This window comes from Tachypleus tridentatus, chromosome 12 (genome assembly GCF_004210375.1).
Source record: "Tachypleus tridentatus isolate NWPU-2018 chromosome 12, ASM421037v1, whole genome shotgun sequence".
NCBI lineage: Eukaryota > Metazoa > Arthropoda > Merostomata > Xiphosura > Limulidae > Tachypleus > Tachypleus tridentatus.
Window position 1 is genome coordinate 5,896,478 of NC_134836.1, and position 18,264 is coordinate 5,914,741.

Here is an 18,264-nt window from a genome sequence, read left to right on the forward strand (position 1 = left end):
TTGCTTGTGTTTGCATTGTTGTATTAAGACCCATGAATGCTTTGATCTTCTACTTCCACTAAAGTTTTGTAAGCACATGTGACTTGAAAGTATTTGTGTTTTGGAAAGTGCTTGTTTCTGCTACCTCATCTTAAAACATATGGGTGTACAGAAAAACTTGCCAAAATTAAAGGCATACAACAGTATTCATGAAGCTATTAATTTCCATCTCTTCATCCCCAAAGCAGTTTTTTCTTTCAGTTGCTGGAGAAATTGAACTTTTTCAAAGAATTCCATTATGATAAACCAATGTTGCCTTTTATAGTTGCAAATTTCTTTGGCCTTTGGCCTTGTCTGAAAGATTTCTCACTTCAGAATGATTGTGAAACATAATTGGATAACATGTTGCAAGCCTGTATTCAAAAGACAATGAATTTTAAAGGAACTTTTCAAAACTGATAGTGGTTTTCTGTTTTTGTTATGAAGTCCTTGGTGGTTTAAAGAGGGCTTCAAAAATTAGTGATAAAGGCATGCTAGGCTTTAGATTTGAATGCAAACAGTTCCTCAAAGCTGCTGTTGTAAAAATTATTTAAAAGTGTACTTATAGCTTGAAAAGGAATATGAGTTGCTTGAATCTGGAAGCAATGTTGTTAAATGTATCGTATAGTGGTGTAATGTGTTCATCCTGCCTAAAATGCCTGTTAAATGGACGGGCCAGTGTCAGAAGGGGGTTTTCTGTAAATAAAAAAAAAAAAGCTATTAAAGAAGAGTGGAAAAGCATGTCCTTTAATACTATGAGTCATAATTATACATGCTGAAGGGAAATGCTAACCTTTATTTGATATGCAAAACAGATGTATAAGATGAACTTGAAAGTGGAGAGGAACAGAAACCAGAAACAACAGAAAGGTGACAAACTGAAACTGTGTTGGAAGTGAAAAATTGAAAACATAAAACGTGAGTCTGATATTAAATATTTTCTTTCATCAGCTGAGGTAAACTTTAAGAAGGCTTAAGGAGACTGTTGCTTCCTCCCAGTTGCCAGTTCCATAAGGAAGAATTATTGAAGACTCATAAGAAAATTGAACAGAAACTGTCAAACAAGAGATACTGAAACACTAACTTTGAATTTATGTTCAAATAATTCAGTTACATTTGAACACTGTTAGATTATAAATAATGATATTGGTGTCTCTTAATCATGTAAGACATTATTTACTAAGGCTTATTGTGTATAATTGAAAATATATATCTTGGTGCAGTTTCTTGTGTAACCCATGTGAAATGGTCCTTTATCTTCATAGGTGCAAGAACCCTGAATATATTTCTTAAGAATCAGATTATCATATGATGACATATATTTCATGGTTATATTTACTTTCTGTTTAGAGTTACATTGTAAAGTACAATTTGTTTATACTAAAAACAAAATAGCTTTTCTGGTTATTTTAGTGGATTTTAAATTGCATCAGAGCAAGTTTGTAGTGACATTGAATGTTCTGTTGTGTAGGTACAAGATACAACTTTTATGCTTCTTATGGAATTACTATATCAATTTAAAAAATCAATTTGTATTAACAGAAAAAAAAGATATTCTGTCACTAAAGGATTGTAATTGTATCAATAAGATAGAATTGATGTAATGTGCAGGTACTAGGTGTTTTAATCTTTTATGGTGTGTATTTCATATACTATAAAAAGGAATTTTTCTATGTTCTGACCAACAACATGTTTAATCCAGTTGAGATCATATGGTCAATTCAGTCTGAGGTGTTATTTGTTGTAGTTGGTTATTTCAAGGAACTTCTATTTAATATGATATTTGTATTGTATCCTACTTTATGATTACAGAAAGAAAGTGCTTTATTAATACATGTTTATCAATTTCAGGTAAATGTCTTTAAAACTTTGAGGTGTGTACACTTGTGTTTGATAGGGCTGAGACACTGAGGCTTGCTGGTGAAGTCTCATATTTCTTTTTTTAAGGTTCTGTTTCATCCTTGCTGCTTATTGTGTATGATTTAGTCACATCAATTTAAATATTGCTTACTCTTTTACAGTTTTGGTAGAGTTTGTTGTGATGTGGAATATTAGTATTATTTGTAAGATTACTGACAAATTACATGGTACGTGGTTTTCCTTTATGGGCTTAGTGTAGTTTGTAGTTGTGTGATATTATCATTATTTGTAAGATTACAAACCTGAGTTCCATCATATATAATTTCTCTTGCAGGTTTGTTGTAGTTTGTGGAGATGGAGAATATATTATTTATACTGCAATGGCTCTCCGAAACAAAAGTTTTGGAACAGCTCAAGAATTTGTGTGGGCCCTAGATTCTTCGGAATATGCTGTTAGGGAGAATAGTTCTTCTGTGAAAATATTCAAGAACTTTAAGGAAAGAAAGTCATTCAAACCAGAGTTTGGAGCTGAAGGCAAGTTAATGATTTCAAAATACAAATAACTAGTTCAAGGTACTAACTGCCTATTTTGTCAGTTTTGTAATATAACCAATTTATAGTTTTTATTTTGTTTTTATCATACAGGATTGTTCCAGGAAATGGTGTAAATGAAGATGTGATAGCTGTATGTTTGAGGCTTTCCAACATTTGAGTTTTTTTATTTTTTTATATTTTTTATATTTATTTTCCATTGTTTTAGGACTTTCTTTTTTTTATATAAAACAGATAATTTTCTCGTAAAAGTAAATGTTGAGACTGTAATTAGATTTTTACACATTTAAATTGAAATATACTACTGATATGCCAGTTTCCTGTCAAACACTTAACTTTCTCTGGAAGATTGCTACTTCATCACAGAGCTCAGAAGCTAGTCTTGTACCAGTCTGTACAGTTGTCTTTGTGTCTGTGCTAGTTGGTGTAGCTTCTGTTAGTAGAAATGTACATTATGATGCCATAGTATTATTATGCAACTATCTGAGATTTTAAAATGGGTGAACATTCTTCTACACTAGGTGCCTATGACTTGGTGATAAATGTCAACAATAAATGGACAGCACACAGTCCACTCATTTTAGAATAATATATTCAAAATAACTCAAATGTATGTAACAGTTCTTTACACCACAAGATATCACAGTTGTATCTAAACTCTAAATTTTTTTTTTTGTCAAAAGGCCATGCAGCTGGTCCTGTAACAATGTGTTCTGAAGTAACTAAACCCACCTGATTGGCCTTTGGTGAAAAGGAGATAATTATTTAAAGTTTTAAATGCAACCATTGTAACCCATGTGGAGATTAAGTAAATTTATCACAGATTGTATATTTAAAAAGAAAGTAGAGAAAAATAGTTTGTCTTGTCAGCTGGGTTCTAAAGTACCTGAACCAGTTGTATGGCCTTTTGACAAGAAAAACTCGCTTTAAATGTTACCTGTTATGAGTAAATTAACAATTATGCAGTGTAACTTTGATTTCACTAACTTACTATTTTCTAATTGTATCAATTGTATGGCTTTTTGACAAGAAAAACTCGCTTTAAATGTTACCTGTTATGAGTAAATTAACAATTATGCAGTGTAACTTTGATTTCACTAACTTACTATTTTCTAACTTTAGAAATTGCCCATCATGACTGAATTGTGAATCACTAGATCTAATTATCTCTTACTTAAGTTGCTTTCTTCTATCTACATGTATTTATAACATGCAAAAGAATAATCTAGAGTTCCATGTAAGTCAGTGAAACTGAATCTGGTGTACTGGATGTACTTCAGAGGGGTGTCACTGTTTCTGATACTAATTGTTACTTAAAAAAAACCCCAAAAAAAACATTATTGCCAAAATAACTCTTCTTTTATTAATAGACAACATAGTTATAACTGAATTATTGTTTTTTAGACCAGACAACATAGTTAAAATGAATACTAATGAAAAGTTTTATCTGTTACTTAAAGAAAACCTGAATTATTGTTTTAGTGTAATAGACAAAAAAACATTATTGCCAAAATAACTCTTCTTTTATTAATAGACAACATAGTTATAACTGAATTATTGTTTTTAGTGTAATAGACAACATAGTTATAACTGAATTATTGTTTTTAGTGTAATAGACAACATAGTTATAACTGATTATTGTTTTAGTGTAATAGTTGTTTTAGTGTAATAGACAACATAGTTATAACTGAATTATTGTTTTAGTGTAATAGACAACATAGTTATAACTGAATTATTGTTTTAGTGTAATAGACAACATAGTTATAACTGAATTATTGTTTTTAGTGTAATAGACAACATAGTTATAACTGAATTATTGTTTTTAGTGTAATAGACAACATAGTTATAACTGAATTATTGTTTTTAGTGTAATAGACAACATAGTTATAACTGAATTATTGTTTTTAGTGTAATAGACAACATAGTTATAACTGAATTATTGTTTTTAGTGTAATAGACAACATAGTTATAACTGAATTATTGTTTTTAGTGTAATAGACAACATAGCTATAACTGAATTATTGTTTTTAGTGTAATAGACAACATAGTTATAACTGAATTATTGTTTTTAGTGCTATTGCAGTAAGAAGATCCATTTGTTTGGGAAAAGATATACAACAAAAAATATCAGCACTGAAACAGTTTATTTATAAAAAAATGTTCAAAATTCCAGGTATATTTGGTGGTCACATGCTTGGAGTTAAATCAGTCAGTGGACTAGCATTCTATGAATGGGAATCTTTAGAACTAGTGCGAAGAATAGAAATTCAACCAAAGCATGTAAGTTGCTTTTCAGTTTGCTGTAACGTATTGGAGCATAAAATTCTATGGTATTGATAATTCAAGTCATGAACATTGTGTAGTCTTAATGAATAGTATTTTGTAACCTAAGAGTTTTACTGAATGTAATGAATTTGATGAACACTGTGTAGATCATGTGGTAAAATTTTAGCAGCTTAATAATAGTTACTTAAATGCAACTGGTTATTAATAGTTCAGGTAATTTTACAGTATACAAATTAGAAATGCATCTATTTTATCAAAATTAAACAATGATTGTCAACAGATTAACAGAAGAACATTGTATTTTCTACAGTGCACACTTTAGTAAGCTAATAGTTTTACTGTAGTTGTGACTTGTTATTGATGGTTTAACTAACAAACATTGCTTGCATTCTCTGTGATATTCATTTTATTAACATAATACCTTTACTGTAATCTTAACATGTTATTTATAATTTGATTTCTTACTTAAATTTTTCATCCCTATAATAATAGTTAAATTTAAATATGAAGCTGCTAATTCTAATCAATCCTGTAGAAATAACAAATATTATGTATGTAGAAGATACAAGTATGAAAATTATACCTTTGTAGTTAAAATATTTATTGGTTATTCAAACAACTAGATTTTGTTTTCATTATATTTGACTATATATTTGAAAATACTACAAAACTAGATATATTTTAATTGTCAATAGAGAAAAGTGATTGCACACCAAAGTTCTTGATTCAAAGCTTCATGTTGTCTTTATACAGATTCTGAAAAGTCAACAAAAACTGTCCTAACTAAATTTTTATGTGAGACATATAATTAGGTATATCTGTTAATTCTCTCAACACTGCTTGGTCAGATTGACTGGTCATGTGATCTCTGTACTTATTCAGAGTCTACATAAATTTGATGCTAACTTGTAATATAGTATGTATATCTTCATGAAATTTGGTAGTCTTTTAGTAAAAAGGCTTTTACACATAATAATAATATTTTTAAGTGAAGTATTTTTAATGAACTAAAAAAGATTTGTCCTTGAATATCTCAAGTAGTTGTTTTGAATAATCCATGTGCAAAGTGATTTTTATTTTGAGTTTAAAAATACTTTTCTATATCTCGGGAATCCCAAGCATTTTGTGCAATCTGTTAAACCTCCCAAGTACCTTTCAAATGCTTGTTTTTAGTAAAACTTCATATTATTTTATCTGTTATTTTCTGTACCCTAACACTATACAAGGTTAGAAACCTTGACTTTCTGTTGGTTGTTAATAATATAAAATTAAACATAAAAGATAATTATTAACAAGGCCTTACTTAAAGAGAAGATGTGATGGGTAGGTGTGGCATGAAGAGTGTAATTTTCTATTTATAGCTATGAAATAGACAATCATACCCCTCTTACCACACCCACCTGTTATATCCTCTTTTCCAGAAATTACCAATAGTCCTCTCTGATATTTAAAACTATATTATTTATAACCAATAGAAAGTCAAGGGTTTCATCCATCAAATGTTTTTTTTCTGTGCAAGAAATTGCCAGTTTTGCTTTCATTTTAAGCTTGATTTCCACAGAGAACACATCAGTGAGTTTTTATGAAGCTTTAATGGCTTTTGTTGCATAGTCAGTCAGAAAAATTATGTTTATGGAACATTGTCTGCTTTTTGCATATTAGTATTCTGTTCCTATGGTGCATTATTTAATTAAACAAAAATTATTTAGTGTGGTACTACCATTAGTATAAAAAGTAAATAAGTTTAAATGTCATTAATAGTCAACAGCAACAACATGTGTATTCTGTATTACAAAAGTAACTAAAATTTAAAAATAGTATATTTTTTGTGCCAGTTAAGGTTAGATTAGATGAAACAAATTTTATGATAAAAATGTCTCAAAAGATGTGCTTGTAAGCTATGTCTACCAACTCATTTACAACTTGTAATGGCACAAATAGTAATTAGATAGGGTTCAAAGTGCAATGAAACAATAAAATTTAAGTATAAATAGATGTATACTGTTTGTGTTTAAAGCTACTTATGATAAACAAATGTAATTTTGTATTACAATTTGACATAATTCTAGAAAGAAAAAAGGATAATTTAGCTTAATTTTGATTTTTTAGGTGGTTACAAGGTCAGTTAATTTGTCCAACCTTGTATAAAAATTAGGGTTGAAAAATAACAGATAAAATAATGCTTTACTGAAGAAAGATTGAAATTTATTTTGAAAGTTTGAGATTTTTAAAGAAAGGTATTTTTAATCTTAATGTGGAAGTCACTTCGTACTCAAAGTAGCATGTAGAAATACTATATATATTCACAGACAAATATTTGTTACAAATACTTCCTTAAAAATTCTAATTTTATGTGCATAAAAGAGTTTTAATGTTTGTTAAAAGTTTGCCAGATTTTATGAAGATACACAATAGTTGTAGAATTTATAATGAATACAGTAGAGGTTATGAGGTCTGTTGATTCAGTTTACTTTGTTGTGAGAGTTGATGTTTACTAGTTCAATGTTCTGAAAATTAGGATTTCCTATTTGTAATTCTATATTTAAAATACAGCTATCATAGCTAATGAGAAATACAAAAGCTCTATTGGTTATAGAGAACTTATGTTTCTTACTTTTGTCAGGTTTATTGGAATGAGTCTGGTGAACTGGTCAGCATTGCAACAGAAGACTCTTTCTATGTTCTAAAGTACTGTCTAGATGCTGTTACTAAGGCCAGGGAAACAAAAGAAGGACTCTGTGAAGATGGAGTTGAAGATGCATTTGATGTATGTAATGAGTCATTTTTTTATAAATGAAAATTGTGATTTCATTTAAAGGTAGAATAAGATGTTTCATTTGACCATAAACAGTCATGTAGATGGCATTTTCTGAAGCTTAAGTTTTACTTGAAAATGCATTAATACAGTTAAGTTCCATGTCTAAGTTTATTGCTGAAAGTTTAAATTGATACAGTGTTCCATATTTACAAAATTTTATTTTTTAGAAACTTTCATCTCTGTATTTAGAGAAAACTGTATAAATGGCTAATACTGAATTGTTTTTTTTTATATGTATTGAAAGACGTGACCAATTAAGTTTGCAGAATTTACTCACAAAATTTGGTTTCTGATAATCTGGTAGGTATTGGGAGAAGTACAAGAAGTAGTGAAAACTGGTGTTTGGATTGGAGACTGTTTTATTTACACCAACAGTGTTAATCGTCTCAACTACTATGTAGGAGGAGAGATTGTAACTATTGCCCATCTTGACAGGTTTGATTTATTATAGAAGTGGCTCTTATATAGAATGATCTAAATCATTTGATATTGGAATTTGCATGACAAAATTAAATTAAAACGTTATTTAGCTAGTACCATATTTAAAAAAAAGTTCTGTGTAAAATGAGTATGAATTTTGTGTGGAAATGTTTAAATTTTGTGACAATTTTTGAATCAAATGAAGGCATTGTCTAGAAACATGATATTTAATAAAGTAGACAATATGTGGCATAGGATTTCTAGATTTGTAGAGGAAATGTAGGGAATACTCTGAGAAATGCATGTTGCAGCTGCAGGGAAAGTGTAATGATTTTTGGTAAAGATTACTTAGCTAGATTGTATCTACAAGTCTAAGAAATCCTATGCCACAGACAGACTTGGTTTTGTCAACCTGTAAAATGATGTAAGCTGAAATTGTTTAAAATTTGTTAATCAGGAAACAGTGGCTGGATTTTATCAATCTATGAAACAATATAAACTGAAATAGCATGGAATTTTTCAACATAAGAAATGATACAAGTTGAAACAGGTTGGATGTTATCGAACTAAAAAACAATATAGACTAAAATAGGTAGACTTTGTCAATCTAGAAAATATTTTAGGCTGAAACAAGTTGTATTTTGTTAGCTTACAAAACCGTGTATATTGATGCAAGCTAGTTTTTTTAGCTTGCAAAACATTTTAATATTAAGTAATTGCAAGTGTTTTTTTTTGGGTTTCAAGTACATTGCTGTCTTGAATGTTACTTCAGATAGAACATCATGCACTTTACCTGTGGCATCTACAAAAAAATCTTTAGAAATGTTTTTTAAGTATCCTATTCAAAATAATATTAAGTAGATAAAAATATAAAGAGGGTATAAAATTTTGAATGAACAAAAGCATTCTGAGTAATATTGATGAATTTCTTCTGTTGTAACACAATGGTATCAGGAATTTCAGAAAAAGGGACTTGTTTTATATTGTTGAAAGTGTAATGTTTAGTCATTTTCATTAATAAAATTTCTTATACTTTAAATTTAAGCAGTTTACACTTTTGAACAAATTTATTCTTTCACCAGTTAAATTTGTGGTTTCATAAACTTTTAATTTCCCAAAATATCTAAACCTCTCGGCACAAAGTACTACACAGTCTGTTTATATGATCATTACTGTTTGAAGATGTTTTAAAGAAGTCTTGATTATTTAACATGATTTGAAATTAAAGCATTCATTCTAGATTGAATATCTTAACAGAGTTTTAATTGAAATATGCTGAGAAAATTAACTACCAGTGTTGAGTAATTCTGTTTTATTGTTCAACTGAAATTACAATCCTGAGTGAAAACGTTACATAGTAGTATTTTTTTGTTACATACAGAGATGCATTTTTAAATATAAACATTTAAATTTCAATAAAGGTCAAGTCATGATTGAGATATTCATACAGCTACTTGTTTATGTATTTATTTAAATTTATTTTACATTAATCACATCTGTTTATTACAGAACAATGTACCTTTTGGGCTACATTCCTAAAGACAGCAGACTTTATTTAGGTGATAAGGAACTAAATGTGGTTTCCTATTCACTTTTGCTTTCTGTCTTGGAGTACCAGACAGCTGTGATGAGAAGAGACTTTGAGACTGCTGATAAAGTTCTTCCGACAATTCCGAAGGAACATAGAACTCGTGTAGCACACTTTCTGGAAAAGCAGGCTAGTGAAATGTTTTATATTTGTTGTTCATTTTAATAATATAATGAAATGTGTGTAGATTACCCATACTTAGGAACTTCCTGTACATGTTTCCGGTACATTTGAGTATGGAAGCATAATATGCCTTTATACTATAAATGGGCAAATGGTGATTTATGAGAATAATGAAGTGGTTTATTTGGGGGAAGGACAGGGAACAATTCACTGTTCTGTTGAAATATGAGTAAGCTCCCTCAAAATAAACCACTTCATTGTGCTTGAAGATTGTTGTGTGTGAATTTATTGTAACATTTCTGACATTTGTAGTTTGTATTTTTATGGTAAGTTTTCATAAGCTTTTCATACATTATAGAGTTTTTACAAAAGTTATACTTAGTTGTAATTTAAAATATAGATGCACAAGTTTTATTAAGTGTTCTAACATGTTTAGTGCAAATAGATTATATTTTTCTGAAAGATAAATTTCTTCACAGAGAATAGATATCTTCCTTAGTTATTCCACATGTTCTGCCAAAGGGACTTGAAAACCACTAGTCTTGTGAAAATTCCCACTAAATCTTATGTTAAACTGCACAAATTTGTGCTACTATAAGATGCAGCAGAACCCTCCACTAATTGGAATGTGACCCACCTCTATGTGCAGTGACTCCTCTTACATGTCTTACTCAGGAATCCTGATTATTTATTGACCAGATGTATTAAAAGTTCTTGTCAATGCTCAGTGTCATGAGATTTGCATTGTTATTGAAAATTTGATTTACATTTTCCTTAGCATTTGTTTCAAAAACCTTAATTTTTTCACGAAATTTTGAGTGATGGGATATATAATTTGTACTGAATGTAGGACATTGTTTACTCTTAGGTCTTATTTCTTTTGTGGCTTTTGAAAGGCTGGTTACCTATTAAGGTAGTAGCAGCCATTGTTCAGCAAGTTATGGGTGGGTTACCTCAAAGTTAATGGTCCTCTTACTCATGTATTGTTGGTAGATTTTTCTTATGTTTATTAGGAATGACTTATTAGACCATTTCCTACACTACTTTGCTTTAGGTTGTACTCCTTTATTTGTTAAATGACCTTAACCTTTCCATCTCATACTGAATTTCATTCTCAGGTATGTTTCTTTTCTTTTGCCTGCATTATTAGGCTTTTACGTAAGTATGTGAGGACAGGATTCTTTACAGCAGGTATCTATGACTTGATGGTGATGAATTTCAACAATAAATGGACAGCACACAATCTCCCTGTTGCAAATAATAGTTAAACTATTGGTTGCCACAGTTTAATCTAGAACTTTAAATAACTGATTCAGTTAAATTAAAATGCAACTGACAAGACATATTATTTCTTCTCTACTCTATCACAATATAATCAGTAATAAATTCACTAAATAATTCTCTTTCACTTGCTGGTTCAGTTACTGTATAAGCCAAGTGACAGGATAGATTATTCTTCTATATCCTTTTTTACAATACAAACTAAAACTTTCACCTCAGAAATTGAATGTTAAACTGACAATCTAACTGTACCTTCACATATTTACAACATTTGACAGAAAAATAGCAATATTTAGCTCTTTAGTAACAACATTAGACATAACAAGATATATTTAGAAGCTTTAAGTAGCATGACGTCATGTGATAGTTACATTAAGTTTCGTTACATAACTGTACAAGTTGTATGTTGTACTAAGCTTTTTAATTAGTTTTTAATACTCTTATTATGAAACTAAATAATCATTAAATATTAAATCACGAAATAAACTGAAAAAAGGACCCTCATTGTATTATCAATTGTAATGGCTATCACTCGTCCTACTTTCGTTCTTGCCCTAAACTATTGGAAGAAAAAGAGGTACAGCATTTGAAAACGATTCATAACATTACTTATCCTGAGGCTCGAAAATTGCTATTCACCACCTTATCTCAGACTTATCCTGCTGCACTTTGTTCCACAACTACTGTGGGAGTGCAGACAGATCTCTGTGCCTCCTAAAGAATCGTTCTTCAAACAAATGAAAAGACTTTTGACCTCCATGGTTAAGAACGTTGATGAATCAACTTCAACACCTATATCTGTCCCTTATATATATTCCACCAAACCCCAAGATCCACATCTTTTGGTACCAGGTACAGGCATTCCCTCGGATACATCTTCTCTCATCCCAAGATGCAAAACAATCATTTGTTCATGTCTTCAGTGTCTGAAATCCCCTTTCAACAGCAAAGACCTGCTCAATTGACCCAGCGCAGTATCCATGGTGGTTGATAGATTTCCTTCGAATAAGGACAGTAAGGAATAAAAACGTGGTTGTAAACAGAATGGTTCTCCACCCAATTCGCCTACACGTAAAAAAAAAAAAAAAGGCCACCCTGATACAACGGAACTGTCGAGGTTTATGTTCTAATCTGGATGACATCAAAACACTGGTTGTTTCCTACCATCCTTTATGTCTTTCCTTACAAGAAACATTTCTGAAACCTGCTGATACAGTCACTTTTTGGCAGTTTTCTTTTTACAGAAATGACAGGCTGTGTGATGGACAAGTGCATGGAGGGGTGGCACTGTTGTTTCATCAGCATGTGCCCACCCTGTCTATGCCACTTGACACACCCTTGGAGGCTGTAGCCATCTGTGTTTCCTTGGGTCATACCATCACTATTTGTTCTCTCTATCTGTCACCTGGAGAGACATATGATCAATCAGATCTTGATGCTCTTATGGAACAGTTGCCATCTTTCTTTTTCATCCTGGAGGACTTTAATGGACATCATCCCCTCTGGGGAAGTGCTAATATTGATGGGGGGTCACTCTGTAGAGTGTATGCTCTCTGATCACAATCTTTTACTTTTCAATACTGGTTCTTTTACTTATTTTCATGCACATAGTCAGTCCTTTATTACTATTGATCTCTCAATTTGCTTCCTTTCATTATTTTCCCATTTTTCATGGAGGGTTGACAATAATCCAAAGGCATTGATCATTTTCCAATAATCTTGAGAGAGACTGGCCATGGTCGATGCCACTCGACTCGTGTGCCCTGGTGGAAGTTGGATCAGGCAAACTGACCCTCTTTCACTGCTCTCGAAGAACTTGATCCTGCCATTGTCATAAGCCATCAATAGATGACTGTGTGGCAGAAGTAACTGCCTGTATTATACAAGCAGCTACTCAATATATTCCTAAAACCTCAACACGTGACTGACGGTGGTTTTTTATTTACCTGTTAGACTTCCTGGTGAGTTATGATTATTAGTTATGCTACAGAAAGTCCTTTACAACTTGAATTACTGTAGTTTTTCTCTTGACGTTGTAGACTAGATATAATCATTGGTTTTATGCTATTTATGTTTGTTTTTAAACTTTGCTTTGTTTTACCTTAATTTACTTTTATGAATTTTACTAAATTTACTTTTAACTTTTTTACCAGATGTTTGATGCAGATAGTCTAGTTGCTTTGTGCCATAAAACACTAAATCAACCAACCAACCTTTTCTTCCATCGAACCTTGAAATGTTAGTCCTTGACTTTTTTTTTTTTGCCAAAGAAGTGCTTCTGACTGTCCTTTGTGTTTAGCTTCCCTAGCAGAATTGCTTCGATAAATCTAGTTCAATACCCCTTTGTGGCTTTTTGTTTTGTAAGTTTCTATTCATTCCATCTTGGGCTTGACTTTCTCTTTGGCAGTGTCCCAAATTTTTTGCATTGAAGATTTTTTCTTCTGTGCTTCCTTCAGTTCCTGCAAATCTACATTCAAGATGTTGCCATTTGATTCTTTTAGGGGCCAAACATCTTGTTTGTTATTCTATTCGTGAGCACTAGTGATGACAGCTGATATTTCACCAATTTTATTTCTAATATCTCTAAATTTCTACTAACTGGTATGTATCCTATCACCAAGTTGTAGATTGGTGTCTTAATAAACATGGCTTCAAGGTCTCCTGTGTAGTATGGAGCATCCGCCTATATTCTTGCTATGGGAAATTTCCTCTCTGTCTCATCAGTAAGTACACACAGACATACATTGCCAGTCATCTGATAATCAGAAACTAGACTGATTCTCACTCTTGCATTACTACACCCAGGCTCTTTTGCCAGCTTGATCATCTTGTCCACATCTTTTGGTGCTCTTTCCTTTAGGAACAGTAACATATTAGTTAAGCATGTGTTCATAAACTGTTCACATATTAGTAGATTAGCTAAACCCTCAAAACCATTTTCATACTTGGCCATGTCAGTCCATCTTGTAAGGTATCTTTGTAGATGTGCCAAAAACATTTTCTCCAGTTTTACACTGACTTACTTCTTCCCTCTATTTGTACATATTTGAAAATGTGACAGAAAAATTTAGAAATATCTAGCGCTCTAGTAATGACAATATTAAACATAAAAAGAAGACTTAGTAGCTTTGAGTAAAATGACTTCACCAATGTTACAAAATTTTATACAACAATTAAAAAACAATAACATACGACTCAGTTATATAACAAAACTTTTCATAACTGTCACTTTTAAAATAATGAACGCTTTTTACATTTTTGTTGCAAAAACTAAATGATAACTTAAACTGAACACTTGCATATCCAACATGTCTTTTATTATTTTTCATTTTCTTACTTTATGACTTATGGTTCTTGGGATTTTTTGTCACTTTGTTTATTATTAGGATTTATATTGTTTCCTTCCTCATAACAATATGCCCTCCCATGTTTTTAGTCACTTTTTTTTAAAATTTCTTGACTTTCTTCCTTTTATTTCCTTATTCTTTGTCATTTGTTTCCATCTAACCAGCTTAGGATTGGAACAATTAAGTTTGTGTTTTTCATTGCTTCTGAGACATTCATTCCTTTTACTATTTGGCCTATTCAACTTCTTTTGCTGTATCCCTCCATATTTTGTTCTTCTGCTACAGAGACTTGTTGGGCAGGGCTACATTTTTTGTTACTAGGTTGTACCCCTTCTTCTGTATACTCATTATATACCTGGCTCCCTTTCTTAACTCAGATGTCTTTTGTTGTGCTCTCTCCTTCTCATAGAGACCTGATCTGATAATACATGGCTTCCATCCTTGCTCCATGTCCACATTTTTTCTTATTTTTCACCATAGCCCTTTACTACTACTCCTCATGTAGATCACTCTCTTTCTTACTTTCCAGTCTAGATTCCAAGCCATCTTCATTTTCCCAATCACTGTTCAATAATATTGGACATTTTTTCCTTTCTTGTTTCGAAGAAGTTCATCTTATATTTTCCTATATTCTATGGCTAATCTGGTCACCAGGTTTTACATTTCTTGTTCTTACCCTTTATAAAGGCTGTTTTCTTTCTGGGAACTCTGGCTTCTCTTGAACCCCTCTTTCATATGGGATATGACTTCATATATCTCCTAAAGTAGACCATATGGACATATTAAGCTTCATAACCTCAAACTCACTTTTGCATAATGGATTATAATGATGGATTTCATCTCCTAAGATGCATCAGACATATTAAATATTTGTTTTCAGTTCTAGATGTAACTTGTTTATCCACAAAGTTTCTTTAATCTTTAGCATTTTGTTACTTATTTCTAGGTCTAATTTTTTAAAAATAGTTGTCATTATGAACAAATACATGGTATTTTTATGGGATAAAGGGTCACACCATATCCAGCTAATCTGCTTTTAAGGAACTATTTAAAAATTTTTTTAGACAAGTGTCCTATGCTGTTTTTAAAAATAAATCTCATGTATATGAATTTCAAAACCATATGCATTCATTGTTTATTAAGCACAAAGCTACACAAAGGGCTATCTGCTTTCTGCACAATACAAGTATTGAAACTCAGTTTCTATCAGTATAGGTCTACAGACATACTGCTATGCACCAAAGGGTCATTTAAGTTCTCAATCAACATATTAGTATTAAATTTACTCTTGAACAAATTGCTTCTGCTTTGTTAGTTTTGGACATTAAAATACGTAACTTAAGAAAATTTTTGAAAGTAAATGTTACCATGAATCAACTCTTAGTGGCTTTCTACTTTCATTTTGAAAGTTGTTTACTGCTAGATTTTAAAAATTGTTTAATTAACATCCTGATACATCAGGCTTTAAAATAGTTTTCTCTGGATTTTGTGAAGAGGTGATAAATATAAAGTTCCACAAAGAAATAGTTTTAGTTTAATTGATAATATTATTAAGAAGAGGTTTTATTTAACTCTAGTTAAGAAATGTTATAGAACTAAACATATAGTTTATTGTGATTTGCTTTAAAAAGAGAAACATACTTTAGAATTAAAGAAAAAGACTATTTTCAATTGTGAAATTTATTCCCATATTAAACTTAAAATCATTTTAAAGTAATACTGAAATTTAAAGACTGTGTTCTTCAAACAGCCTTTTAATGTCACATAGAAATGTACATGGGTAAGGTGTAAACAGGTTGTGTGAGCTCTGTACTTGTTTGAATTCAAGGATTAAAAAATGTGCAATGTGCTCCATTAAATCAATTAGTTATTCTTTTGATATGGTTATAAGACTGTGGCTTTTTCCTACTGACCAATATTTTATTATTCTTGGAAATGATTAACTCTTTCAACATGGGCTTCGTTTATATAATCAGCCATGTGAACTTTTTGTACTCGTTTAAAGTCTTTATAGATGAAATACCTCTAACTCTCGATGTAGTGTGTATATTTTCACAAAATTTGTCAGTCATTCATATGCAGAAAATTATATTTTTAATTAGGCATTTTTAATAAACTGAAATAAAGATTTGTCCATAAATATATTGAGTTTTTATTTTCAATAATCCATAAGCAAAGTAATTTTCATGTTAAGATTAAAAATACTTTTCCTCCTTCCAAACATCTCAAATTTCCAAAAGCTCCTAAATATATTTCAGTAAAACTTTGTATTTTATCCATTATTTTCTCTACCCTAAACTCACAACAGGATTGGTCAGTTTGACTGACCTCATATCCACCAAAAACTGAAATCTAAATGTAAGAGAGAACTATGAACATATCCTGAAATGTTAAAATTTGGGGTGAGAGGAAAGCTCTGATTTTCTGTTGGTAGCTCTGTAACCAAACAAATTTGAAGGATGTAAAAATTATGGTTTGTGTGTCAAGAATAATGATTTTATTGTGAGTGATTTACATTTAATGTCTCACTCTTTCAAAGGATGGTGAAAAAAAAATACAGAAGACAAGATGCCTAGCAAAAAATACATCATGTTTCATACTAGGGGAAATTCAGAATTAAAAAAAAAAATGCCCTTGTTTAATTAAACTTAAAACTTGTATACAATACTGTGCAAAGGTGGGAGGACAAAGTCAAAAATTATATTTAAGGCTATTTTGAAAGAACAATGGAAGGTAAATTGCAGGTAAAACATCTAAAGTTAATTAATATTCATATTCAGTACAACAGAAGCTCAGTGTAATTGCTTGAGTTCAGCAAACAGTTAATATTTTGTGTGTATGTTTCCATTTTCCTTTAATAACTGCTTTCAGGTATTGTTGAAATATATTCAGACAAAGTGTTATTTGGGATCTTACTCCAAATGTCTGTGATACACTCCCTTAAAGTTTCCTTGTAACTAACTTTAAATTTGTCAAGTTGTGATCTATCAAATTTGCTGAATTGGATTGAGACTAAGGCTGTGTTGGCCATTTTATCATTTGAATGACTCCAACAGCTCTTCCATATCTAAGTAATTTCTACACAGATCAAATGAATGTTTGTAGTAATTATTTTCTTTGTAGTAGAATGCTTTACTAATATATAAACCACTGGTTATACCATAAAGAATCATTATCTGATGGTACTTGCACTAGTCCATTGTTCTTTCTATTTTGCAAATAAATATCTCCTGTTGTGTCAGATTGAGACCAGTGGCAGTGTTCGTTTTGTCCCAAAGGCTGTATAAATGAAGACACTCCATCAGTATTGTTGAGTTTGGTTGTTTTGCCTCTTCCTTTCCTATTTTCATATTTACCTGTCTTAGTCTCATGATCTAGGGTGTACTTGACAGTGTTTGGGGAGCCTTTTAATCTGCAGCAATTTTCAGAACTTCTATCCAGCATCACATGAAACTTTTGTACAAACCCTCTGCTCTACTGTGTTTTGGAGGCTGTGGCATGACAACAAAATATTAATATGTAGTGTTAAACACTGTTTTTACTGAGGTTTGTTTGTGGAGTGATATTCAGTTTATTTCTGGCATACACTAGTACCATATGCTCGCTCCTTTCTGTATAATTAAGACATTGCATGGGGTATTGTCACAATTAATTCAGGCCCTAAATTTGATCAGTATACTTATTTAAGCAAAACCCTCATGACAAGTTTTTGGGAATTATAAAGAATAAGCCTTCTGAACCTGGATCATTCAGTTGTCAACAGGTATCAGTGAAGTATTACCATAGTGTTGAAATTTACATTCTGTAATGGCATGGAAGAATTAGCCATATAAAATGGAAAGAATGACAACATATTATTTTGCCCTAACATGTTTGCACAATATTGTACAACTCAAATATGGATTATCAGCTAAGATTTTATACTAGACTAATTGGCATAGTATAAACAAAAACTAGTTAAATAAAGTTTT

The 18,264-nt window shown here is 31.0% G+C and overlaps 1 protein-coding gene across 1 annotated transcript in view; it reads left to right on the top strand.

The window, feature by feature from the left end:
* Positions 1-18,264, top strand: part of beta'COP (coatomer subunit beta') — a 64,707-nt gene that overhangs the window by 25,356 nt on the left and 21,087 nt on the right. Inside the window, exons 10-14 of the mRNA XM_076469426.1 lie at positions 2,213-2,412; positions 4,604-4,710; positions 7,340-7,483; positions 7,839-7,969; positions 9,464-9,671. Of these exons, the coding sequence (XP_076325541.1) occupies positions 2,213-2,412; positions 4,604-4,710; positions 7,340-7,483; positions 7,839-7,969; positions 9,464-9,671 (790 nt within the window). The remainder of the gene's footprint in view (positions 1-2,212; positions 2,413-4,603; positions 4,711-7,339; positions 7,484-7,838; positions 7,970-9,463; positions 9,672-18,264) is intronic.